This window comes from Gadus macrocephalus, chromosome 6 (assembly GCF_031168955.1).
Source record: "Gadus macrocephalus chromosome 6, ASM3116895v1".
Classification (NCBI taxonomy): Eukaryota; Metazoa; Chordata; class Actinopteri; order Gadiformes; family Gadidae; genus Gadus; species Gadus macrocephalus.
Genome location: NC_082387.1, coordinates 24,957,377 through 24,983,664, shown reverse-complemented (window position 1 = coordinate 24,983,664; position 26,288 = coordinate 24,957,377). Strand labels below are relative to the sequence as shown.

General features: G+C 47.5%; 2 protein-coding genes across 2 annotated transcripts in view; both read left to right on the top strand.

Moving 5' to 3' along the window:
• LOC132458832 (NACHT, LRR and PYD domains-containing protein 5-like) overlaps positions 1-26,288 on the top strand; it is a 172,495-nt gene that overhangs the window by 23,069 nt on the left and 123,138 nt on the right. The window lies entirely within an intron of this gene.
• Positions 1,684-4,433, top strand: LOC132458915 (stonustoxin subunit beta-like). Its single transcript, XM_060053311.1, has one exon. It carries the CDS (start codon positions 2,875-2,877, stop codon positions 3,529-3,531), a length of 657 nt encoding a protein of 218 aa, XP_059909294.1. The 5' UTR covers positions 1,684-2,874; the 3' UTR covers positions 3,532-4,433.

The following is a 26,288-nucleotide window of genomic DNA, read 5'->3' as shown; positions in this document are numbered from 1 at the left end:
AATATACATATATATTGTGGTAACCCGGTCCTCGGTTGGACCGGGTTCCACGGACAGAACTCGCTTGGCGTAGGGTTTTTAGCCATGGCAGGCATTTATTGCAGACAACTTAAATCATACAATGAAGACGCGGTCCCTAGGGTCTCCGTGAGCCTCTAGCCGCTCGTGGACCAGAGCGCTTCCTACGTCCTTGTTCCTGGTCTCCCGAGCCGTGCTGTGCTGTGCTGGTCCTCCTCTTAAAATGGCTCCTCCGCTTTCGGCCAGGTGTCCCCCAATCACCCTGATTGGGGAGCCGAATGGGCTGCTCTCCATTGCCGGCTGGTGGGTGGGGGTGGTATACCCAGTCCTCCACGGTACCCCGGGCCTGTCCAGGCCGAGGCTTCCGTGGCGGGATGCCACACTCCTCCACCCTTTGTCCAAGCCCCAGGTAGCCGAGGGACCCGCCCAGGCTGGTATCTCGCCGGGGCCGGGTGTCTCCTGCGGCGTCGGCTGCGTCGTCTCCGGCTGCGTCGTCTCCGGCAGCCTCGTCTCCGGCTGCCTCGTCTCCCGCCGCTTCGTCTCCCGCTGCGCCGGCGGCGGCTGCCTCTCCTGCCGCGGCGGCGACCGCATCTCTCCCGCCCCGGGATTCTCGTGCCGGGTCCCAAAGCCGGCGAAATATCGGGCAGTCCCTCCCAATCAGGAGCGGCACGGGGAGGTTGGGTACAATCCCCGCCCGAGCCGTGAACACTCCGTGCGGGGTCCGGATGACCACGTGCCATGTCTCGTAGGTCCGGGTCCCCCCGTGCACGCAGGCCACCTCCATGGGCTCCCCCGCCTTCCCACCCGCCAAGACGGGGCGAAGGAGGGTAACCACGCTGCCCGTGTCCAGAAGGGCCTGCGTGTCTCTGCTCATCACCCGCACCGGTACCGTCGGGCTCCCGGACATCCCCTGCGCCAAGCAGGTCGCCAGCATGCAGGGCCGACCCGTCCCCACGTCCGCGTAGGCCGGCGGCGCCGGCGCGTCCCGGTCTCGCGCTGCGGCCTCGTCTCGCGCTGCGGCGGCGTCCCTTGCGCCGGCGTCCCTTGCGCCGGCGGCGTCCCTTTCGGCGGCGGCAGCGTCTCTTGCGGCGGCGGCGACGTCTCTTGCGGCAGCGGCGACGTCTCTTGCGGCAGCAGCAACGTCTCTGGCGGCGGCGGCGACGTCCCTTGCGGCTGCGGCAGCGTCCCTTGCGGCTGCGGCGTCTCTTGCGGCGGCGGCGTCTGTACCGGGGAGCCGTAGTGGGACCTTCATGGTGCCTGCATTCTCCACCAAGTGTGGTAACCCGGTCCTCGGTTGGACCGGGTTCCACGGACAGAACTCGCTTGGCGTAGGGTTTTTAGCCATGGCAGGCATTTATTGCAGACAACTTAAATCATACAATGAAGACGCGGTCCCTAGGGTCTCCGTGAGCCTCTAGCCGCTCGTGGACCAGAGCGCTTCCTACGTCCTTGTTCCTGGTCTCCCGAGCCGTGCTGTGCTGTGCTGGTCCTCCTCTTAAAATGGCTCCTCCGCTTTCGGCCAGGTGTCCCTCAATCACCCTGATTGGGGAGCCGAATGGGCTGCTCTCCATCGCCGGCTGGTGGGTGGGGGTGGTATACCCAGTCCTCCACGGTACCCCGGGCCTGTCCAGGCCGAGGCTTCCGTGGTGGGATGCCACAATATATATATTCATTATATAGGAGAGGACTATATAGTGCATCATTGTCCATCTCTATGGCTTCCTCTCTCTCTTTTCCACTGTGTTTCGAGAATTCACATCGATATAACGAGAAAGAATGTAATGATAACGGCAAGAAAATAAAGGCTCCATGGTCATAATACTTTAAATATAATTAAATTAAAGCGTGTAACAAGGAAATGAGACGATCTAGTTGTGGGCCAGCAGAGGCTGAATTTGAACCAAATTCGGCCCATAACCTTATTTTTTACATAATGTTTATATGATGAATAGTTTAATATTTTCCAACACAGTCTCACTCCCTACTCGACAAATGTGTGATGCATGGCCAAGGATCCCTGGCGTCAATTTCCGTCTGATCTTTAGTTTTATAGTTATTAGGAAGATTTTATCCGCTCGCTCGCATGTTTCAACGACGTCAGGTTGCTAGAGACGCTGCTTTCGCTAAACTAACAGCTCACGTGTTTCCTGCGTTTGTGTTATTAAACCGTTACTTTATGTAACTTTTAATGATATGATCTTGTTAGAAACACGTATATCTGAGAGCCAACCCAGTCTCCAAAAGCATACGTTGATAGTGTACGTTTTCGTGAACACTGGATTACGTTGCATTTCAACATAAAATAGCGTGTTATATACACACACACACACACACACACACACACACACACACACACACACACACACACACACACACACACACACACACACACACACACACACACACACAATGCATTTTGCTGCTAAAACAAAACAAAAAAATATTCCCTCAAATATTATTACTTAAATAAATACTAAGGCAGAATAAAGAATAAATTCATTCATTATCATTCAACTTGAACATGTGTTCTTACAGTATAGAGTGGTGGAGGGATGATGTATGTTGGCCAACCCGGAAGTGAGCGTCACCGTGGGTTCCCTTGACAACAAGCCAACGGGTTTTTCCATTGGATTTTGTATTATTGCAGAAAAATTAGCATCTTTGAAGCACCTCCTCAAAAACTGAAAATAAATAAATAAATAAAAATAACCGTGCTCCAAAGAACGAAATTTAAACCAATGCATTCTGAATGGGAGTGTTTCTCTGATTTTTCCATGCTACACAGAACGAAATGTAATGTTTGATGACGAGAGAGCGATCAAAAAAAGAGTCTGAAAGAGAATAAAAAGAAGAAGAATGCAGGAGAACCGTACTAGTGATGATGATGATGATGATGATGATGATGATGATGATGACGATGAAGAATGGATTAGCAGCATGTCTTGTTCTCCCTCAGATGCCTGTGAACTCACACTGGACCCAAACACGGCCCACATACGACTCTCTCTGTCTGAGGGCAACAGGAAGGTGACGCTGGTTGGAGAGGACCAGTCGGATCCGGATCACCCAGAGTGTTGCCAGGTGTTGGGTAGAGAGGCTCTGACCGGCCGCTGTTACTGGGAGGTAGAGAGGAAAGGACGTGTTGATATAGGAGCGACATACAGAGGAATCACAAGGAGGGGAGGGGGTGATGACAGCCTGCTTGGAGAGTACAACCATTCCTGGAGTCTTTATTGTGATGATGACGGTTATTCTGCCTGGTACAACGCTCGTGGAACAGCCATGCTTCTCCCCTCCACTGGCTCCACCAGAGTAGGAGTGTATCTGGACCGGGCCGCTGGCTCTCTGTCCTTCTACAGAGTGTCCCCAGGTGGAGGAGGGTCCTCAGACACACTGACACACATCCACACATTCTGGTCCTCCTTCACCCAGGAGGACCTCCTCCCTGGGTTTAGGGTATGGGGGGATCAGCGGGGTGCCTCAGCGTCTCTGTCGGGTTTAGGTTGGGGTTAGGGGGGGGTCCTCCTCAGTGTCTCTGTGTGGGTTGTAGAAAAAAAAAACATACAGACGGGCGGGCGCGCACACACACACACACTCACACAAACACACACACACACACACACACACACACACACACACACACACACACACACACACACACACACACTGCTTTTGTGTTAGAGGATGAGTGGCTTCGGATGAAGGGCCTTTGGAGGCCTGAGAGGACTGATGACTCAGTAGTCACGTTTCCATCAACAGGTTAAGCGATCTTTAGAAAGTTCGCAAAAAAGAAATACGAATTAGATGCGTTTCCATCAAGTGGTTTGAGCGGAAAACTACACACATTCCAGGGCTTGTCGTATCCTTTTGATGACATGCTCTCTCTTGATATATAGTGGAATTGAGTTGTTGTTTTCCATCTAAAATAGCTGTAAGGTTTTTTTCTTCGATGAAAGCAAGGAATAGTTTTACCTCTTCAGCGGTCCACACATATCTATTATTCACATTGGCCATCTGTTCCATGGACGTATTTAAAGGATACATTGTACATATTTATAATTCAAAATTCATCCCAGCCTTCATACCACAGATACGCTAGGGTCTATAGCATATAACCACGTTCTCTGATTACAGTTTAATTATTTTTTCACAATTTAGCAGCTCTGGTTTTGAAGAATAATCACCGCACCATTTGATTCAATTGGAAACGCGACGGTCTATAATTTCAACGTAAAGTGTACATATTTATAACTTGAAATTTGCCCCAGCCTTCACACCACAGATACTCTAGGGTCTATAGCATCTAACCACATTTTCCTGATTACAGTTGAATGCATTTTTCACAATTTTCCAGCTCTCGTTTTGAGGGCTGAACAGACAATTTGATTGGAACTACTTAGTAGGTATCCACATCAGGGATTGACGCTACAAGTTGATGTCGGCAGGTCGTTATGCGGAAATCCGAAAGACGTTGTCCTGTCTGTTCAATGTTCGCTATGTCACAGCTGTTTCGGAAAGTGTGTTTCCATCTCCCGTTTTGCACATTTAATCTCTTTCGCATGAGTCAAAAACCACCTCAAGCGAACGGAAAAACTTTTTTGCAAATTAGTTTCTCTTTCTCTCCCTCTTCTTTCTCTTTCCCACTGTCTCTCTCTCTCTCTCTCTCTCTCTCTCTCTCTCTCTCTCTCTCTCTCTCTCTCTCAAATAATAACAAAGACGTTTATGGGATAATGTTGCACGTTGTAAATTACTTTAAGCTGAATCTTGATTTTTTGTGTTCTGTTTGGAACCAAACGGCGGCAGAATATGTTCAGCAGTGATGGGAATAACGGCGTTACTTTTTTCAGCAATGAGTAATCGAACGGATTACTCTTCCCATCATTAGAACGCAGTTTTTTCATCAGACCCACTAGATCTCGCTCTCTCTCTTTACTGTTCTTCCTTGGTTAGAGGGTGGGTACGAGACAATCGCATTAATGATAACGATTGGCTGAGGTAGAGTAACATGTCACGGTAAGCCAATCAGAGGTAGAGTTGAGCGGGTGTTTAAACACATTCGAAAAGCATGCTCAGTCAGACAGACAACAACACAAGTGAGTCAACTGAAACAGGAATGTCGAGCCCAAATAATCGTAAAACAGCCTTCTTTAAATGGAAGTTTAGTGTAGCCATTTATTCCCTCCAAGAAATTAAAGGAACGAGTGCAATCGTGAAATGCACATTATGCCACGTCGGTGTCAAGTAATTCAAACATCGATCAACGTTTCATATTTCCGTGCATGAACATGCACGGAAGTATGCAACGAACATTAACGGAACTGTATTTTGAGTTCCGTTAAAGAGGGGAGGGGGTGGACGTGGGGTCCAAATTATTTGACAAATTTGATAATTTAAAAATGTTTACTTGAAAGTAACGCAATAGTTACTTTCCACAGTACTAGTTACTTTTCTAATTTGTTATGGAGTAACTACTTTAGTTGCTTTTTGGGAGAAGTAACTGCAACTAATTACTTTCTTAAAGTAATTTGACCAACACTGATGTTCAGTTATTAAAGATATGTGCACACCTGTTGGTGATTTGGAATGTTTGCGCTTTTATTGTTTTAGTCCTTGTGTTTATTGTGTACATGTAACAGACTATTTTTCTGTTGTTTTTGTTAATGGAGGATAATTGTAATAAACAACTCAGTGGATCCAACTGAATGTTCTCGTGTGTTCAACCGATGATCATTCTCGTTTTATTAGTAAATAATGCTTACCTAAGTGCCTTAATAATAATAATAATAATATATTAATCAGAAATTATAAATAAAACAAATGTTTTTCCGATATTATCCTCGGACCTCCTCCCTCTCTCCCCGTCTCTCTCTCTCTCCCCGTCTCTCCCCGCCTCTCTCTCTCTCTCTCTCTCTCTCTCTCTCTCTCTCTCTCTCTCCCCGTCTCTCCCCGCCTCTCTCTCTCTCTCTCTCTCTCTCCCCGCCTCTCTCTCTCTCTCTCTCTCTCTCTCTCTCTCTCTCTCTCTCTCTCTCTCTCTCTCTCTCTCTCTCTCTCTCTCTCTCTCTCTCTCTCTCTCTCTCTCTCTCCCCGTCTCTCCCCGCCTCTCTCTCTCTCTCTCTCTCTCTCTCTCTCTCTCTCTCTCTCTCTCTCTCTCTCTCTCTCTCGCCCCCCTGCTCCCCCTCCCCCCGCCTCCCCCTCCCCCTCGACTACCTTTCCCCCCGTCTCCCTCTCTCCCCCCTTCTCCCTCTCTCCCCCCTTCTCCCTCTCTCCCCCCGTCTTCCTCTCTCCCCCCCGTCTCCCTCTTTCCCCCGTCTCCCTCTCACCCGTCATCAATTAATCACTGGTGTGATCAATTTAAAACACTTCCATCAAAATACTATTTACAAATGTTTTGGCTTCATGAGGCCATGTTAATATCTATAAAATTGTTTAGAAATAGCTTCCTTTTTTTAAAGTTGCAATTAGGTGCTACATACAGTATAAATACTATTGCCATATTGTAATTAATGTATTTTCAAATAAACTACAAAAACAATGGTCCTAATCAGATCCCAAAACCCTGGTTAAAAAGCCTTTTAAAGAAGCTGATTGGTTAAAGTTTCACGCCCAGCGTTCCAGGTTAAACACAGACCCCCCTGCTGCTGAGGTTCAGAGAGGAGAGCAGCGGTCACCTTTCCACAGGCCTGGCCACGGTGTCTCCTCCAGGTGAGGGTGAACACACAGGTGCACATCGTGCACATGGTAGCCCGCAGGTCTGGGGTCCAGGCGGGGGCTTGGAACCCAGCGGAGCCCCGATGTCTGGAACCACGTCCGGCTCCAGGAAGAAACACAACACAGGGTCGGGTCTGTTCTCCAGAACCGCTACGGCCCAAAATTAACATTTTGAGTTTTGTGCTTTGAGCTTCTAGTGGGAAAATCGACCAGTCGATCAATTGTTTTAAAATGTATCCCTGCATGATTACACTTGCCAATATGTCACGTATCAAAAATAACCTTTGGCTGGTGGGTGAGGCGTTACTGCTGACCCTCAGAGCCGTAGTGAGCCAGTGATCAGACCTGCTGTCGAGGACCACCACGGACACTAAACGCTAGGCTGGGCCCGTACCTCGTCCTGGCTGCGACTGGAGACGAACGTGACCTTCTTCTTGGTGGAGTCGTCTATCGCCTTGGCGATGGCCTCCAGCCAATGCTCTCTGGACGAGCTGGGGAGCGGACGGGACGCGTTCTCAGAACAGCCAGCAGGGGGCGACGTTGAGGCGCACACAATAACCAGCCGCGTTTTGATATATTTCAGAATTAAAGGTGACATATTATACCACCAGGTGTGAGTGTGATTAGCAGTTACAAGCCGTTTTGAAAACCGGCCTCTTCTGACATCACTAGTGGGCGTGTCCACCTAGATGTATGAGGGATAGATGAGCAACGTTTGCTACAGTCCACTGGGTAGGCTGGTAGACTGATCCATCCAGCACACATGATGTCAGAAGAGACCGATTTTGAAAACGGCTGGTGGTATAATATGTCATCTTTAAGAGAATGCTAGTCAGTGTGTGTTAGTAGGCGTGTGTGTTAGTAGAAGTGTGTTTTAGGAGGCGTGTGTTAGTAGGCGTGTGTGTTAGTAGAATTGTGTTTTAGGAGGTGTGTGTTAGTAGGCGTGTGTGTAAGTAGGCGTGTGTGTTAGTGGGCGTGTGTGTTATTAGGCGTGTGTGTTATTAGGCGTGTGTGTTATTAGGCGTGTGTGTTATTAGGCGTGTGTGTTATTAGGCGTGTGTGTTAGGAGGCGTGTGTTAGGAGGTGTGTGTGTTAGGAGGCGTGTGTGTTATTAGGCGTGTGTGTTAGGAGGCGTGTGTGTTAGGAGGCGTGTGTGTTAGGAGGCGTGTGTGTTATTAGGTGTGTGTGTTAGGAGGTGTGTGTGTTATTAGGCGTGTGTGTTATTAGGCGTGTGTGTTATTAGGCGTGTGTGTTATTAGGCGTGTGCGTTATTAGGCGTGTGCGGGAGGCTCACCTGGCAGACAGGATGAACGAACGCTGCGGGCCTTCAATGTTCAGCTCATTCTGGCTGGCCTCCTGGCTAGGCTTGCTCACCTTGAAAACACACACACGCACATACACACACACAGAAACACACACACGCACATACACACACAGAAACGCACATACACACATACACACACAGAAACACATACACGCACATACACACACACAGAAACACACACACGCACATACACACACACAGAAACACACACACGCACATACACACACACAGAAACACACACACGCACACACACACACAGAAACACACACACGCACATACACACACAGAAACGCACATACACACATACACACACAGAAACACATACACGCACATACACACACACAGAAACACACACACGCACATACACACACACAGAAACACACACACGCACATACACACACACAGAAACACACACACGCACATACACACACACAGAAACACACACACGCACATACACACACAGAAACACACACACGCACATACACACACAGAAACACACACACGCACATACACACACACAGAAACACACACACGCACATACACACACACAGAAACACACACACGCACATACACACACACAGAAACACACACACGCACATACACACACAGAAACACACACACGCACATACACACACAGAAACACACACACGCACATACACACACAGAAACACATACACACACACAGGAAACACATGTTCATAATACAATTCAAGTATGACAATTTCCTCCCTACACTCGTGCGCAATTTCACACACACACACACACACACACACACACACACACACGCACACACGCACACACATACACACACACACACACACACACACACACACACACACACACACACAACAATATATATAACACTATTAAATTGTAACAAATGGCAATAAAGTAATAAGAACAAAGGTAGCATAATATGCTGTACAGTCTCCGGCTAAAAATCCAAATTGGGCCGACTGGTTCCATGGGTCAGGGGTAAAGTAATTGTGAATAAAATACCCTTATTTTCAAAAGGATGCCGGCGTTCCTATTTCTTTGTGACCAACCTCTTTAAGTGCAGCTGGAATTTTCTTATGTTTCTTAGAAAACGATCACCTGGACAACGGGACAGTTAGATACGAATATCATTTGTTAAATCACAATTATTCTAGCAGAGTTGTGCGTCGCCAAAGATCCCTCCCCTCTTCCTGTTCTCCTGGAGCTTGGTGAAGCAGTGGTCACAGACGCCAGCCGGCTGGTTCTTCAGGTACTCCAGAGAGAACTTGTTGGAACATGCCTGACACACCACCTGACGACACATGATACGGAGGAATCTCAGAACCGAACGACAGAAGCCAAGCTTCCTTTTTGTTCCCACAAATTCCCTGAACCTTGAACTCCAAAACCAAGTTGGTGAAAATAATAAAATATTGGAAAAATATCCAATGTTCAATCAATAAATAATACAAACGTAAACACATAAAAAAAAAAAAAACGGGGATAATATTTTCATTGTTGTTCCTTGCATGTTTTCACTCGCCAATATGTCACATATCAGAATTAACCTTTGGCTGGTGGGTTAGGTGTTAATGCTGACCCTCAGAGCAATAGAGAGCCAGTGATCCAGACCTGCTGTCGAGTACTACCACAGACACCCAGCTAGGCTAGGCAACACTAGGCTAACTATGTTAGCAGCGGAGTGACACTGGTCAGTCCTCTCCTTCATCCCAGCCAGAGAGAGCACGCTGTTGAGTTTATACTGGGCCGGCTGGACTGTGGTCTACATGAGCGCGTCGTTGGACTGCAGACACACACAACGATGACATCAGCAGGTCAACAAACACACACACACACACACACACACACACTAATAAACACAATGGTACTTCTTTAGCGTTAAGTGGATGCATTTGTAGTTATTAGCTGCTGCTACCACTGCCATTAGTGGTAACAGCAGTAGTTGTCCAGCAGCAGTAGTTGACAGATAGGCTCTGACGCGTCTTTCTGTCCAGCTACGCCTGTGTGTCAGCTTGACAAAAAGACAGCTTCAAGCAGGGACGCGGGAAGTCAGTCCGAGTGGGGGGTGCTGAGAGAGTCTATATAATGACGTCATAATAAATGCTGCGCAACATCCAATGTTTACAGAGACGAGATGACGGGTGACGTCACATTTAGGGCTTCGCTCTGATAAACACTTACTGGTGTATAAAAATACTAACTCTGCCAACTAGCCACTGTTAACGTTAGCAAGTAAACAATGTGGAAATTAGAGTCAACTCGGCTGATACTGTGCTGAATTGCACACAGTAACAACATGCCGACAAGCTGTTGCGGTCCGGGATTATACACAGCGTTATAACAAGGATTCAGGAGGTTATTTCTAAAGGTTTACAAAGGAAAGTGACAGTAAACGAAAGCCTTCATTTTCATCCAGACTTACGAGTTGTCTGATATGAGGAAGGTGACGATTTCTCCGTCAAGTGAACCGTCCGTCCGTCTTTGCTCTTTTTTTGCCAACCAGTTTACGTGCGGGATTCCAGAATCAAAACGATAACATTCAACGTGTCTATTAACATGGCCAGCAACATTTTACACCAGTTTTAGAATGTTTTGTACTACAACAGATGTTGAACACCAACATGCTTATGTAAAATCAGCATAGTAGGCCTACCATATTGAGCTATGGACAGGTCACATACGGAATGCAGGGAATTGGATGTCCGGCTGGTGTTTTGATCCCGAAGTTTTGCCTTCTTGGTGCCAAAAAATCGGAAAATACTTATTTTCTGCGACACATTGCGAACAAGCTTGACTTTTCGAACTTTCCCGTCGCGCACACAGAATTGTTCTGCGTTGTGCGTCACTACGTCAGCCTACACAGACAATGTCCTAAATAAAATTAAATACTAATATGATAAATATAACAAAAAGGGTGGATGTCAATAATTTCATGAATAATCATGTTGTATGATAAAATTCTACAAAAAAAAAAAAGTATTGATTCGTTCAGAAAACGTTCTCACTTGCAGTTACAGCCAGGGACCGCCAGGGGGGTGCTGCAGCACCCTAAGCACCCCCACTTCCCGCGTCCCTGGCTTCAAAATGGGTCGTTGATGTCCGTGTCCTCCTTGATAGAAACACCGAAATAGTAAAAAGAAGAAGCACTACCAAATAGAATGAGGTTTAACCCAGGTGTCCTTTTAAATAGACGCACCGTACCCGTATAGCTCCGGTAGTCTATCAGTGTCGAAAGATGTGTGTCTATGTGTCACACACACACACACACACACACACACACACACACACACACACACACACACACACACACACACACACACACACACACACACACACACACACACACACACACACACGCACACAAAAACACACACACACACATACACACATACACACAGACTGCTTTTGTGTTAGAGGATGAGTGGCTTTTGATGAAGTGGCTTTGGAGGCCTGAGAGGACTGAGGACTCAGTGTCTCTGTCTCTTTATAGTCTCTGTCTCTCTCTCTTTTTCTCTCTCTATCCCCCTCACTCTCTTTCTCTCTCTCTTTTTTCTCTTTACCGCTGTCTGTCTCCCTTTGTTTCTCTCTATCTATCTCTTGTTTTTTTTCTCTCTGTCTCTCTCTTTCTTTCTTTCTTTCTTTCTTTCTTTCTTTCTTTCTTTCTTTCTTTCTTTCTTTCTTTCTTTCTTTCTTTCTTTCTTTCTTTCTTTCTTTCTTTCTTTCTACTTTCTTTCTTTCTCTCGCTCACTGTGTGTCTGTCTGCCTCTCTTTTTCTTTCCCTCTCTTCTAGAAAGTATAGCATGATAAACCATGAAAAGACTTTTAAGATCTTCCATAGTTAGACAATCATTCATCATTCAAGACAATCATTATTTGAAATGTATATAAAATGGTAAATGTTTGTATATTTTCAGGCGTCACCATTTCTGGTCTTAAGGGCTCTGATATCATCATTTTGGTCATAATCCTGACAAGGAACCTGATTTAAAGCAGCTTTTATAAAAGCAGGTTATTACTGTTCACAATAACCAAGAGGTTTATGGGATAATATTGCATGTTGTAAATTACTTTAAGCTGAATCTTTTTTTGTGTTCTGTTGGGAACCAAACGGCCGCAGAATATGTTCAGCAGTGATGGGAATAACGGCGTTATGAATCAATGTGTTACTAACGGTAACACGGGAAGAGTAATCTAAGGATTACTCTTCCCATCATTATGACGCCGTTACCGTTGCTTCCAAAAAATGTGGCGCGTCACTATAATCAAAGCAGTTTTTTCATCAGACTAGATCTCGCTCTTTCTCTTTACAGTTCTTCCTTGGTTAGTGGGTGGGTACGAGACAATCGCATTAATTATAACGATTGGCTGAGGTAGAGTAACATGTCACGGTAAGCCAATCAGAGGTAGAGTTGGGCGGGTGTAGTTTGAAACAAAAAAATTACTTGAAAGTAACGCAATAGTTACTTTCCAAAGAAACTAGTTACTTTCATAATTTGTAACAGAGTAACTACTTTTGTTACTTTTTGGGATAAGTAACTGCAACTAATTACTTTTTTAAAGTAACTTGCACGACACTGATGTTCAGTTAATAAAGATATATGCACACCTGTTGATGATTTGTAATGTCTGCTGCTTTTATTGTTTTAGTCCTTGTGTTTATTGTGTTCATCTAAGGGACTATTTTTCTGTTGTTTTTGTTAATGAAGCATCATTTTAATAAACAACTCAGTGGATCCAACTGATTGTTCTCATGTGTTCAGCCATAGATCATTCTCGTTTTAGCATTCAATAATGCTTACGTCTGTCTGTCTGTCTGTCTGTCTGTCTGTCTGTCTGTCTGTCTGTCTGTCTGTCTGTCTGTCTGTCTGTCTGTCTGTCTGTCTGCGTGTGTGTGTGTGTGTGTGTGTGTGTGTATGTGTGTGTGTGTATGTGTGTGAGAGAGATATCAACACACTGGTAAGGAAGGAGAGTATCCAAATCAAGTGTCAAAGGATGCAAGCGGCGTGTTCAGATCAGTGACTTCAAACTAGGACTGCACCAATCAGGATCAATGGAGGATGGACACCTAAAGGCATTCCACAAGGAGAGTCTGACGTTGGAAAGGGACCTCAATGGATATTCAAGGTGACCTTAGTGAGGTGGCCTCTTCCTACCTGGCTGGATTGATGGAGAGCACTGTGGATCTTGCCTTGCTCTCAGTTGCACGTCTTCTCAGGCTGAACTGTATTTGTTTCGTACAGGACTAGCTGAACGATTGGTTCCCTTAAATCAGAACCAATCTGGGAATTCCAACTGGTTCGCTCTTCAAGCTGAAGTTGTGCTCTTCAGCTGAGGCGGTAAGGAAACCTTCACTGGGGTTTCAAGGTGTATAGAGGAGAACGTTTCAAAGTGTTCCATGGTACTCTGATGAAGACCGTTGCTGTGTTCCACTGGCTGAGAGGAAGAATCCTCACATCTTCCTCTTGGCCTTTCTCCTCTGAGAATCCTGGCGCCATCTTGAAGGATTTCTAGCTCATGTAACTGATGTCACGACAGATTCTCAAACACTTGGTATCTACTGAGGGGCGTGTCTATAGAATTGAAGACTTCAGACAGCACTGCATCCCAGCATGCATCTTTGCTCACTCAGAGCACACCCTCATGAGTAGGGCAACGCTCTAGAGATGGAGATGAAGAGTTTGTGAGTAACGAGGGAGCAGACAAAGGTGATAGAACACAATGGCATTTCAAGACTGTAAATCTTTAAACCATGAAGATGGTTGGATAGTTCAGGAATTGGGCTTCATTTTATTATTGGCAGTCCTTTAGCTCAAATGCCCACGTCTCACTTGACGTGTCCATGTGTTGGCTGGCATGATTTGCTGTTGGTGAAGAGGCGGTCAGGGTGACGTGGCAGGGCTATGGTTGGCTCTCTGTGAGCGTTTTGAATTGCTCTGTATGGTTTGTACCCTGAATAACTGAGATAATTGTTCTGTTTATTGTCAAATGTAGACACGGTTTTGGGTTGAATGATTCCATTGTTTTTAGGCAAGGATTTGAGGTTTAAAGTTGTTGTGGGACGTACATGGTAGTTTGGTTCTTCGTATGGTTTTGAGTGATTTAACTTGTACACACTGGGTGCATAATAATGTAACGGTACACTGAATAGTAGTAATGGCCAACAGCAACAAACAGATCACATCAAGGTCAGTCTGTTGGCTGTGTTTTAATGAACACCATCGCGATTCAGGTTCTTCCAGCTCAAGGTGAGGCGCTGGTTCTGTTCATTCTTTGGTTGGTTCCGGGCCGGAATGTTCAGATTCCAGTCGGACGGTTTATGCTTCCCGCCGTGGAAGGTTCTGAGTGCGGTCACTTGATTTAGTCTCAATGGTTAGCATAGAACGTTGTAGTCTTGACAACCATAAGAACCCACCTGGCAGTTAGTTGGACGTGAGTCCCCTGAGGGTATCTGGCAGAGCGTTCTGAATGTATTTGCGTAACCTCGAGCCGTAATATTGTATTTCTCAGTCGGTTTCCATTGGGAATTTATGAAATACATACTGACACGTACATCATACAATATGTTGATAATTTCCAATTGTTGCGCCGTACTTTTAACCATGTTGACGGGACTCTCACTGCATACAAAACAGCGTTCTACTCGCAGGACCATTTCTGACCATCAGTGAAGGGTGAAAATCACTTCAAGGTGGAAGACAATTTGGCATTTCTTCAACGGAACCCAGCACCTGAATATGGCTGAGTATGTTTGATTTAATATCGATACTGCTTAGTGTTCTTTGGTAAAACTGTAATTACTCTCATAGAGCATGGAAGCCGGCAATCTACATCTAACATGCTCTGTGTTTGATTATTTAATATGGCTTTTTAACCCTCATAGGGTGTTCGTGTTTTTGTTACACAGGAGGTGCTGCTGGGTCTGGTGGACCCATTGCCTTTTAATTCAACATACTCAAGCTTTTTTTTTTAAATACTCACCAGATGGTTACTTCATCCCAATTGCAAGTAATATAAACAACACATATGTTAAATTTGTTCACTTTACCTTTGTTAAATCACATTTATGAATAGAGGTGCCACTCGTTTTTGTTTCTTTTTGCATTAAAATGCAACAAAATAAGGAAATGCCTCATAAAACAGGCATAACTGGGAAATATTCAACATCATTAGAAATTGAAACATACTCAATAACATCTGTCTGAACAACACATTAAAGCCTTTGAACACGGCCATTATACGTATATCAGACTATACCACACTTGAGGGGCAGAGTCTCACTGTGTGTGCATTGCATATGTATTTTTTGCACTGGTTGCATGTATATTGTGTTTTTCTGTCCATCATGGGTCCACACACTTCACAGCATTTATTTTTGGCTGACGGGCTGTTCCGCTGCTTGCGGGTTGTTCCTGGGCCTGGCTGCTCGCGGGTTGTTCCTGGGGCTGGCTGCTCGCGGGTTGTTCCTGGGGCTGGCTGCTTGCGGGTTGTTCCTGGGGCTGGCTGCTTGCGGGTTGGTCCTGGGGTTGGCTGCTCGCGGGTTGGTCCTGGGGTTGGCTGCTCGCGGGCTGGTCCTGGCTGCCCACGGGATGGTCCTGGGGCTGGCTGCTTGCGGGCTGTTCCTGCCTGCTCACGGGATGGTCCTGGGGTTGGCTGCTCGCGGGTTGGTCCTGGGGTTGGCTGCTCGCGGGCTGGTCCTGGCTGCCCACGGGATGGTCCTGGGGCTGGCTGCTTGCGGGCTGTTCCTGCCTGCTCACGGGATGGTCCTGGGGCTTGCTGCTCGCAGGCTTGTCCTGGCTGCTGAAGGGCTAGTCCTGAGGCTCTTTTACGTTTCGGAGCTGGCTGATGCTCATCCTCCTCTTCAAACTCTGAAATGTTATCCTCACTTTCCGAAACTATTTCCTCTGCATCACCATCAAAACCCTCTGTCTCTTCAAATATCAGCTGTAAGGCAGTCTGAACAGAGAATTGCTTTGCCATCTTGATCAGTTGTGGTATGGAACCACGCTGACAGAGCTTTTTTATAGTGTCAGGTCCCCAAGCTTGATAGTGTTGGGTGCTCCAATTTTGCAACCTTGTGCGGGAACAGTGGGTGCACACTGTGGGTGCTCACACCAAGGGCCCATTCACCTGCTTTACTCTTTCCCCCTCTCTCTCTCTCTCTCTCACACACACACACACACACACACACACACACACACACACACACACACACACACACACACACACACACACACACACACACACACACACACACACACACACACACACACACACACACACAGAGGAAGAAGGGAAAATGAGGGTGCACAGAACCTATGATTTCCACACTTAAACTAGCTCCGGGTCCACTGGACCCGAACACCCTGTGTGTAATATAAATGTGATGGGGGGGTATACAGGGGGGGGTCATTGAAAATGTTTTCTGATTCATGTTCCTCACAGAAAATGAGCCAAAGCCAATGAATCTTAGTTCAAAATAATAATTATTTGTATCACTTTTATAAAGCTAAAAACTGAAAACGGGTCCCACAGACCCGAACACCTTATAAGGGTTAATTGGATTTTCGTAATGGCGGTACCCACCGATATTTATATCATCCCTCTGCAATGGGAATTCTATGGGCCTTGTATGACCCAGCACCTATGGTAGGGGTCTCTTTACAACTTGGGGGGGGCTACCAACATGGAGTCTTTTCTTGAGGGGAATCATGAATACCAGCAACGCGTATCAGATGATCTGCTTTAACAAACGGTTCAGACCACTGTTCAGGATTTATGGATGTATATATACCAAACATTTAAAGGTCTTTATGGGTGAATTATCTCAAAAGTGGTGTTGGCTTCTATTAAATCTGTGTTTCATTTATTTTTAAATCATTTATAATGGGGGGGACAAGTGGGGGGGATCTGTGCCCATCTTCGTTCCAACGTTCTGACGCTAACATTTATAGCAAGCGCTAACGTCAGTTGGTTGATGCGAGGTTTAGAATATCAGCTATCAGACTGAAAAACAAATCACATACGTCTGTTAATATGCTTTGTGCCGGACCTATTTTTGACAAAAAGTCAGAGTTTAACAGCAATCCCTTCACCACCCTATACCCCCTCAGCCCGGTTACGAATTCAGACGTATTAGTCCTCATCACACTCAAACAGCTTTCAAAATAAAAGCGCGTAGTTCCTCTGCACCAAACGAACCCAGGATGACTCCGACCGCCCAGCGCGGCGCTCCTGTTAATCCTCGTGAAAGGCTGTCTGATGGACCATGAAGTCAGCGCGAGGTTGAGGACGAATGGAGAGAAGGTTGAGTCTCAATTAGCCTCGAGGTCGGGCTGACTAGGAGGAATAGCCCCCCCTCCCCTGGTGGGTGCACCCGCTGCCCCCCCCCCCCCCCCCATTAGCCTGCGCTCCTTTTAATTTAATGAAACGCTGGGACTGTACTATAATTAACAATTTAATAACCAATCAAATTGCGCCATCTTTCAGTTTCACGTGTAGCATATACTAATAAATGTTTCACCGAGGGCCTGTCCCCCAGGCAACATATTTATATTGTTACATACCTTTTTGTGAAATACATACACAAAAAGGCTCGGGGAAGAGTGTTGATGTGCCCCTGAGCAAGACACTTAACCCTGACTGCTCCTGACGAGCTGGCTGTCACCTTGCGTGGTTGACTCTGCCGTCGGCGTGTCAATGTGTGTATTAACCGATGTAAGTCGCTTTGGATAAAAGCGTCTGCTAGGTGCCCTTATTGTAATTGTAGACACCCAGCCAAAAGGAAGAGGGTTCAATTCCCTTTGTCCACAGCCTTTGAGCAAGATGCCCCTCGCCCATACCTCGTACTTCGTTAATGACATCTGTCTGAAGAAACCAAGGTTGCAGTATTAAAGCTGAATGAATAGAGGTGAAGTAAACAGTGAGTACTACCCTGTTCTCTGTGATGACAGCGTCCTACTGAAGACTTCTAAAAACCAAACATGAGTAATCTTGCATTGATGTCATTTTCCCATGTCTTCCTAATATAATAATTATGATAATTTCTGGTTGTGTCATCACTCACCCCCATGCACTCTGAGAAGAAGTCCCAGCAGGAGCAGTTATGTACATGATCGATTCTCCTGCTCGCCTAGGAACAGGCAGCCATACAAAATGGTGGAGTGGTTAAAGGTCCCATGACATGCCACCAGGTGTGAGTGTGATTAGCCGTTACAAGCCGTTCTCCCCCTTATGACATCACAAGTGGGCGTGTCCACCTAGATGTGTGACGGATCGATGTGCAACGTTTGCTGCAGTCCACTGGGTAGGCTGGTAGACTGATCTATCAGCGCACATCTAGGTGGACACGCCCACTTGGCGTGCAGCGCTAGTGGCGGCGCTAGTCTGAGGTGCTGATGTCTGAAACAGCCCCAGTGACTCTTTGTCTCTTATCAGGAACACGTGGCCCGTGGGCGGTCTGGCCGTACGGCAGGACAACCCCCCCCCCCACCCTCTGGCGACACGCCCACTTATGATGTCATAAGGGGCAGAATTTCAAAACGGCTTGTAAGGCTAATCACACTCACACCTGGTGTGCTGTCAAATATCCTTGAGCACGATACCCACAATGCCTTGCGCTCCTTAATGACCTGTTTCTGAGTCACTCCACCGTCACTCGTCAAATAGTAGGAGTCATAGAAAGTCATGCAAACCAAGTCCTGATAATTAAAACACAGTTTGCATCATGCGGTGACGACATTTGGAGACAGGAAAAGTCGTCAGAAAGATGTTGCCAGACAAATGGAAATACAAAATGGTTATACACATTTCTACCACTTTTTTTCAATGGAAGTCAGCAGGAATGAATGAAGCACTTTTGCAAGAATGTAGCGATGTGTAGGGTCATTAGTCATCAACATCAAGACTCTCTGCTGATTGGTTGGCTGTCACCGTCTTCCTGCCCCCCCCCCCCCCCCCTGGCTGCTGCTGGCCGGCCGTTCCGAGGACACAAGCTCCTTCAGCGGGAGGAGAGAACCCGGACGACGAGAGCCTCACAGGTAGGTCTTCATCAGGGAGGAGGAGGAGGGGGGGAGGAGGAGGAGAGATGGAGGAGGAGGAGGAGGAGAGAGGAGGAGGAGGAGAGGGTTCTGTGGGTTCTGTGAGTTGGAGAAGCAGGTGACTGCTCAGTCTGCTGACCGTTGTGATGTTCCTCAGAGCTGGACCTGGAGCCCAGCGGCTGCAGCCGGCCTCGCCTGTCCTACCATGAGCTCTTCCACAGCAGGAACATCTGGAAGAACATCTGCGTCCTCATTCACAGTCCTACAGGGTTAAGGTTACCTTACGGAAAGGAGAGAAAGCTCTCTCTCTCTCTCTCTCTCTCTCTCCCTCTACCTCTCCCTCTCTATCTCTCTCTCTCTCCCTCTCCCTCTCCCTCTCCCTCTCCCTCTCCCTCTCTCTCTCTCTCTCTCTCTCTCTCTCTCTCTCTCTCTCTCTCTCTCTCTCTCTCTGTCACTGCTGGGGGGGGGGGGTGGTCCCAGAGACCTCATCAATAGGGGAGTGGACCCCAGAGATTATCGCATTGCCCAGCGAGCTTCAGTAAGGGTTTCAATCCACAACAGTGGATCCCCGTTCCCCCCCTTGTCCGTTCCATTTGGGAACATGTTTAATCAACATGTTTTATTTTGCTTATTTAATGTAATTTAATTTAATTAATTAATTAAGGGCGCCACTAGAGGGCGCCCCAACATATTTGTCGCCCCCTAGGCAATCGCCCAGGTCACCTATTCCAATCGCCGGCCCTGCATCCGTCACTGATGGTGCACCCTCGCATAACTTGAACTATGACTAACTCAAATGATTTATATGAGTTAAACCCCTGTCCTGAAACACGTTGGAGGGTTAGCGGTAGAAGCTTCTCATTAACTCTAATGCCAGTTATAGTATCTATGTTTCATGAAGGAAGGAACTCCACAGAGTTCCTAAATAAACTTAATTGTTACTCTGTAATGTGTGTGTGCCTATGTTTATGTGTGTATGTGAGGATGTGTGTGTATATTTCTCACCAGATGACTTACTTTTAGTTTTTGTGTATGCGTGAAAAGTCAGACTCCACTGTTGTGTGTGTGGTAATGTCCTCCCTCCACACCGATGAAGAGGTGATGGAGACTCCACTGTTGTGTGTGTGGTAATGTCCTCCCTCCACACTGATGAAGGGGTGAATGGAGGCTCCACTGTTGTTGTTGGAGGAAGACTTAGAGGATTAAAAATGTAACCAACTGGAAGAATCATCTGAACACACAAGAACGTTGAGTTGATCCACTGAGTTGTTTATTAACATTATGCTTTATGAACAATTACAAATATAAAACAGGTATCTTCAATAACTATACATGTTGACTTGTTGTTCCCAAGAGAACACAAAGATCATCAGTCATTCACAACATGAACATTTTTACACTTTCCCATAGAACCTTTAAAATAATTTGTGATTATGTTGTTAAATCTGCTTTAAATCACGTTCCATGTCAGGCATGGCAAAATTAAAACTTCCTCTCTTACGATGTTGAAAATATTTAAAATATTGTAGTAAAATAATGTATCTTCAATCAACATTGAAAACACATTTTAAATTAGAGAGTAAATATTTGTACAACCTGCTAAACCCAAAGGAAGATCTCAAAAGTCCTTTCATGGTTTATGCTGAACCTTTCAGAAGCCCAATAAAATTAATAATTTGGAGTACAGCGGAGCATTTAAACCAATCACAAAGTGTTGCAATCCCACTGAACGGGTTGACCCCTCAGAGCACCAACAGCTGCTGCTCAACAACCCGGTGCTCTACAGGTACGTCCATGGGTCCACAGGTATTCAAACGTCCCCCTAACAGCTGGTCCTCCACAACGTCAGGACTGTGAGGACCCCCCAGACCCAAGCGGCCCCCTCTCATCTGACGCTCAGCAGCCCAGCTGAACCCAGAGAGGGCTGAGAGATGAACCACGAGAGACACTGATGTTACCCGCTGCTTACCACCGGCACTGACCTGCTGTGGGTTTAGGTCCATGAACGATGAGTGTGTGTGTGTGTGTGTATGTCTGTGTACTGTGGTCTCCCGGTGCTCGGTCGAGCCGGAATCCACTTACAAAGCTCGCTCGGCATTGGGGTTAAAGCCATTTCAGGCATTTATTCACAAACAACTTAACAATCAACCATAAAGGAGACGCGGTCTCTCGGGCCTCCGTGGGCCTCTTGGCTCTCTCACTGCCACGAGCACTTCCTTCCTGCTCCCGTGCCCGTGCTGTGCTGTGCTGTGCCTCCTTTTAACATGGCTACCGTGCTTTCGGCCAGGTGTCCCCCAATCACCCTGATTGGGGTGCCGAAAGGGCTGCTCTCTCTCGCCGGCTGGTGGGTGGGGGTGGTACACCCCGTCCTCTACGGTACCCCGGGCCCGTCCAGGCCGAGGACCACGTGGCGGGATGCCACACTCCTCCACCCTTTGTCCAAGCCCCAGGACCCGCCCAGGATGGTATCTCGGCGGGGCCGGGTGTCTCCTGCGGCGCCGGCTGCGTCGTCTCCGGCAGCGTCGTCTCCGGCAGCGTCGTCTCCGGCAGCTTCGTCTCCGGCAGCTTCGTCTCCGGCAGCTTCGTCTCCGGCAGCTTCGTCTCCGGCAGCTTCGTCTCCGGCTACCTCGTCTCCCGCCGCCTCGTCTCCCGCTGCGCCGGCGGCGGCTGCCTCTCCTGCCGCGGCGGCGACCGCATCTCTCCTGCCCCGGGACTTTAGTGCCGGGTCCCAAAGCCGGCGAAATATCGGGCAATCCCTCCCGATTAGGAGCGGCACGGGGAGGTTGGGTACAATCCCCGTCCGAGCCGTGAACACCCCGTGCGGGGTCCGGATGACCACGTGGCATGTCTCGTAGGTCCGGGTCCCCCCGTGCACGCAGGCCACCTCCATGGGCTCCCCCGCCTTCCCACCCGCCAAGACGGGGCGAAGGAGGGTAACCACGCTGCCCGTGTCCAGAAGGGCCTGTGTGTCTCTGCTCATCACCCGCACCGGTACCGTCGGGCTCCCGGACGTCCCCTGCGCCAAGGAGGTCGCCAGCATGCAGGGCCGACCCGTCCCCACGTCCGCGTAGGCCGGCGCGTCCCGGTCTCGCGCTGCGGCCTCGTCTCGCGCTGCGCCGGCAGCGGCGTCCCTTGCGGCGGCGTCCCTTGCGCCGGCGGCAGCGTCTCTTGCGGCGGCGGCGACGTCTCTTGCGGCAGCGGCGACGTCTCTGGCGGCAGCGGCGACGTCTCTGGCGGCGGCGGCGACGTCCCTTGCGGCTGCGTCCCTTGCGGCGGCGGCGGCGTCCCTTGTGGCGGCGGCGTCTCTTGCGGCGGTGGCGTCTCTTGCGGCGGCGGCGTCTGTACCGGGGAGCCGTAGTGGGACCTTCATGGTGCCTGCATTCTCCACCAAGTGTGGTCTCCCGGTGCTCGGTCGAGCCGGAATCCACTTACAAAGCTCGCTCGGCATTGGGGTTAAAGCCATTTCAGGCATTTATTCACAAACAACTTAACAATCAACCATAAAGGAGACGCGGTCTCTCGGGCCTCCGTGGGCCTCTTGGCTCTCTCACTGCCACGAGCACTTCCTTCCTGCTCCCGTGCTGTGCTGTGCCCGTGCCTGTGCTGTGCCCGTGCCGTGCCGTGCCGTGCCGTGCTGTGCCGTGCTGTGCTGTGCTGTGCCTCCTTTTAACATGGCTACCGTGCTTTCGGCCAGGTGTCCTCCAATCACCCTGATTGGGGTGCCGAAAGGGCTGCTCTCTCTCGCCGGCTGGTGGGTGGGGGTGGTACACCCCGTCCTCTACGGTACCCCGGGCCCGTCCAGGCCGAGGACCACGTGGCGGGATGCCACAGTACAAATGTCTGTGCATGTGTGTGTGTGTTTATAGATTAATGAACGATGTGTGGGTGTGTTTTTGTTTGTGTACATAATGTGTGTGTGTCTGGTGTGTATATAAAGAATGAACGAATTAATGATCTTTATTGTCAAAGTACAGGTACAGGTAGCCTGGCTCCGCCCGCCTAAGTACTTCCGCTCAATTTGAATTTCCCTTCAGTACTAGGTCTGGACCTGCTGTATGTAATTTGGTTTTCTGGTGCCGCCATAGCGGCCGCCAATCAGCGAACAGAGGGCGTGTCTGAGAACAATGACGATAAAGTCGTACGCCAGTTTGAGTTGTTGTTGTAGGTCGGTAGTTGATTTACAATGTGCAATTTTTCCCTGATAAATTAAATTCGACGAACAAAACCTGCAGCTGTCGTTGATGGACATTTTCGTGCAGACGCGCAAGGTGTTTGGTTTGTGTACAACCTGCGCGTGATTCCCGGCGCATGACATACGTCACAACCAAACGTTAGCGATTGGTTATGGCAGATCCAGAGTGGCACTGGGCAGATCCAATCATTTTAAACTTCAACAGACACCCGCCTTCAAGTGAGTTAACGTTTGTCAATTGATTAGGTCCAGACTCTCTGTACAAATGAAATGAAGTGAAGTACGAGAGTCTGGTAGAACCAGGCTAAGGTACAGGTCCAGGTAAATCGAAATTTGGGAGAGCTCCCCCCTGGTGCTTAAAGAAAAAGAGAGGACAAGGAACATACATTAACAATATATACAGTCTGATAAAAAAAGACACTGCATATATATCTAACTAAAACTGATACATCTAATATAAATCTAACATCTAATATAAATCAAACATCAAATATAAATCTAACTAAAACTGACACATCTAATATAAATCTAACCTAAACTGAGTTAAAGTGCAGTTGAAAGACTTGAAAAAACATGCAACCAAAAAAGATTACACAAGTCCTTAGAAAAATTAATAAATATTTAATGTAATAAATATAAATAAATAGATGAATAAATAGATGGTTCGTGGGGAATTGCAATGTTCCCCAGCTGCCACATGTTATGTGCGTGTGCGTGATAGTACGAGGTCAGGTGTTGGCAACGTTCAACGCCTGTAAGGCCCTGGGGTAGAAACTAGATATAAGTCTGTTCGTCCGTGCAGCCATAGTCCTGAACCGTTTCCCTGAGCGCAGCAGCACTAAGTGTTCGTTACCCGGGTGGTGGGTTGGATCCCTGGAGATCTTGGGTTGGATCCCTGGCAGCGGGTGTTGTACAGTTCTTCCAGAGAGGGGAGATTTGATAGATTCATGATTGATGTGTGACACAGACCCTGAACCCGGATCATACAGTGGCAATACTGTATGTGCTTCTCATAAATAAAAGGATAGGTGATAGGCTCCTAGGAAATAAATGCGTTCAAACTTGAAACTGATGCTACTAAGTTCTGTTTAGTTCTGACTTTTCTTTACCGGATAAAAAAAACCTGCTGTGAAGAACTTTTAGATTCCCAACGCAGTACACATGAACACTGTCGGGAACACGCGTAAGCACTGGCGAGCCGTCTCGTTGTCACCAGGACCGTGAACGCGCCTTTACCTGCTTCCAAGATGCTGGGCGCGCGCGCAAATACACGCAAACACACACCCGGTTACGCCCAATTCCTTTAGTTTCATTTTATGGATCCGTATCGAAACGGAATGAAAATAGTTGACAATGCTGTCCTGATATCAGGCTAAAGCTTCACTCAACCGATTCGCAACCTTTGAATCGGTGCATCGACAGATTCTTGGTCATTTTAAATCGATTCAGTTGGAAAGCCGAGAGGGATCTTTGGCAGTCAGGAGAACTGTTTTGTCAGTGGACCGATGATCCACACATGAACCAAAGTGAGTAAAGTTATGTCATTGGTATAATTTATAGCCTCATATTCTGGGCAAGCTAATGTGTATTCAGTTTAGATAAAGTTAGAGAAGAAGACCCTGCATACACATTACATGTATACTAACTTTATTACTCTGGGTCCCGGATATATGAACACAGAACGTATATTACAAGATAACCTTAGTATTCTGGGTTATATTACAATTGACGGTAACATTTGGCTAAGTAGATTACAAAATCGTTAGTGTTAGTAGTTGAAGAGTAGGTTTTGGGAATGTCCAGTCAGAGTTCCAGAGTTGTATTGTCCAAAGGTAAGAGCAGGACTGCATGGAGGTGTGTAGGTATGTGTAGGTAGGCTGATGATGTGTAGCTAGGTGTGTGGTTAAGGTAGGATGTATGGCTAAGCTAAGTGTGGCTATGGTAGGATGTATGGCTAAGGTATGTGTGGCAAAGGTATCACAGATGTAATTTTTACTGTCAAGGGTAATGTATTGCACTGGAGATTTAGCAAACCAAATCACCTTTTAAGCCCTGATCACCAGCAGGTTAACCTATTGGCAACATTACCTACTACTACACTGCAATGCTACAACATGAATACTGTTGCCCGTTTATATAGAATTCCAACATTTATTTTGGCCTAGAGATACCTTTATCCCTACATACTTTAAGTGAGCTGAAACATGTCCACAACAAGTGCTTGTCAAGAGATAAAACGAGTGTCCTTTGTCTTTCCCTCCCTCACCAGGCCGGCTCAGCCTGTTACCTGGCCATTCTCAGCAGGTGAGTCATCAGACACACCCTTTCTTGGTAATCGTTTAAGGCCCGAGGTTCTCTTGAATACATTAACACCTAGGGGGTTTCCAGGAAGGATTGGAATGAAGACGAGAAGGCTTAAACACTTTCCAGTTGACCTTACCAAAGTTAGAAAGTTACAATTCATTCCAGGGGGGCATTCTCTGTTGAGTGTGATATCATACTCTTACCGTGATTTGCAATTGGTCACTTACTGTCTGATCAGGTTCTTCACAATGTCACTGTGGTGTATTTGTTATTTTTAATGCATACAACGATGCTGTGAACCCCCCCCCCCCCTTCTGGGCCACCCCTACTACATTCGTTTGGACAGCCACTGTCGAATTCCAGCGGGGCGAAGGCAGTAAAATATAACCATAAATGAACCACTTGTGAAAGGAGGCCTGTGATTGGTGGCTGCTCTCATAGACTAATGAGAGGAGGCCTGTGATTGGTGGCTGCTCTCATAGACTGATGAGAGGAGGCCTGTGGTTGGTGGCTGCTCTCATCGAATGAAGAGACGAGGCCTTTGATTGGAGGCTGCTCTCATAGACTGATGAGACGAGGCCTGTGGTTGGTGGCTGTTCTCATGGACTAATGAGAGGAGGCCTGTGATTGGTGGCTGCTCTCATAGACTAATGAGAGGAGGCCTGTGATTGGTGGCTGTTCTCATCGAATGATGAGACGAGGCCTGTGA

Excerpts from the sequence above, each read along its gene's own strand:
- LOC132458915 (XM_060053311.1), top strand. The coding sequence starts at position 2,875 with ATGCAGGAGAACCGTACTAGTGATGATGATGATGATGATGATGATGAT.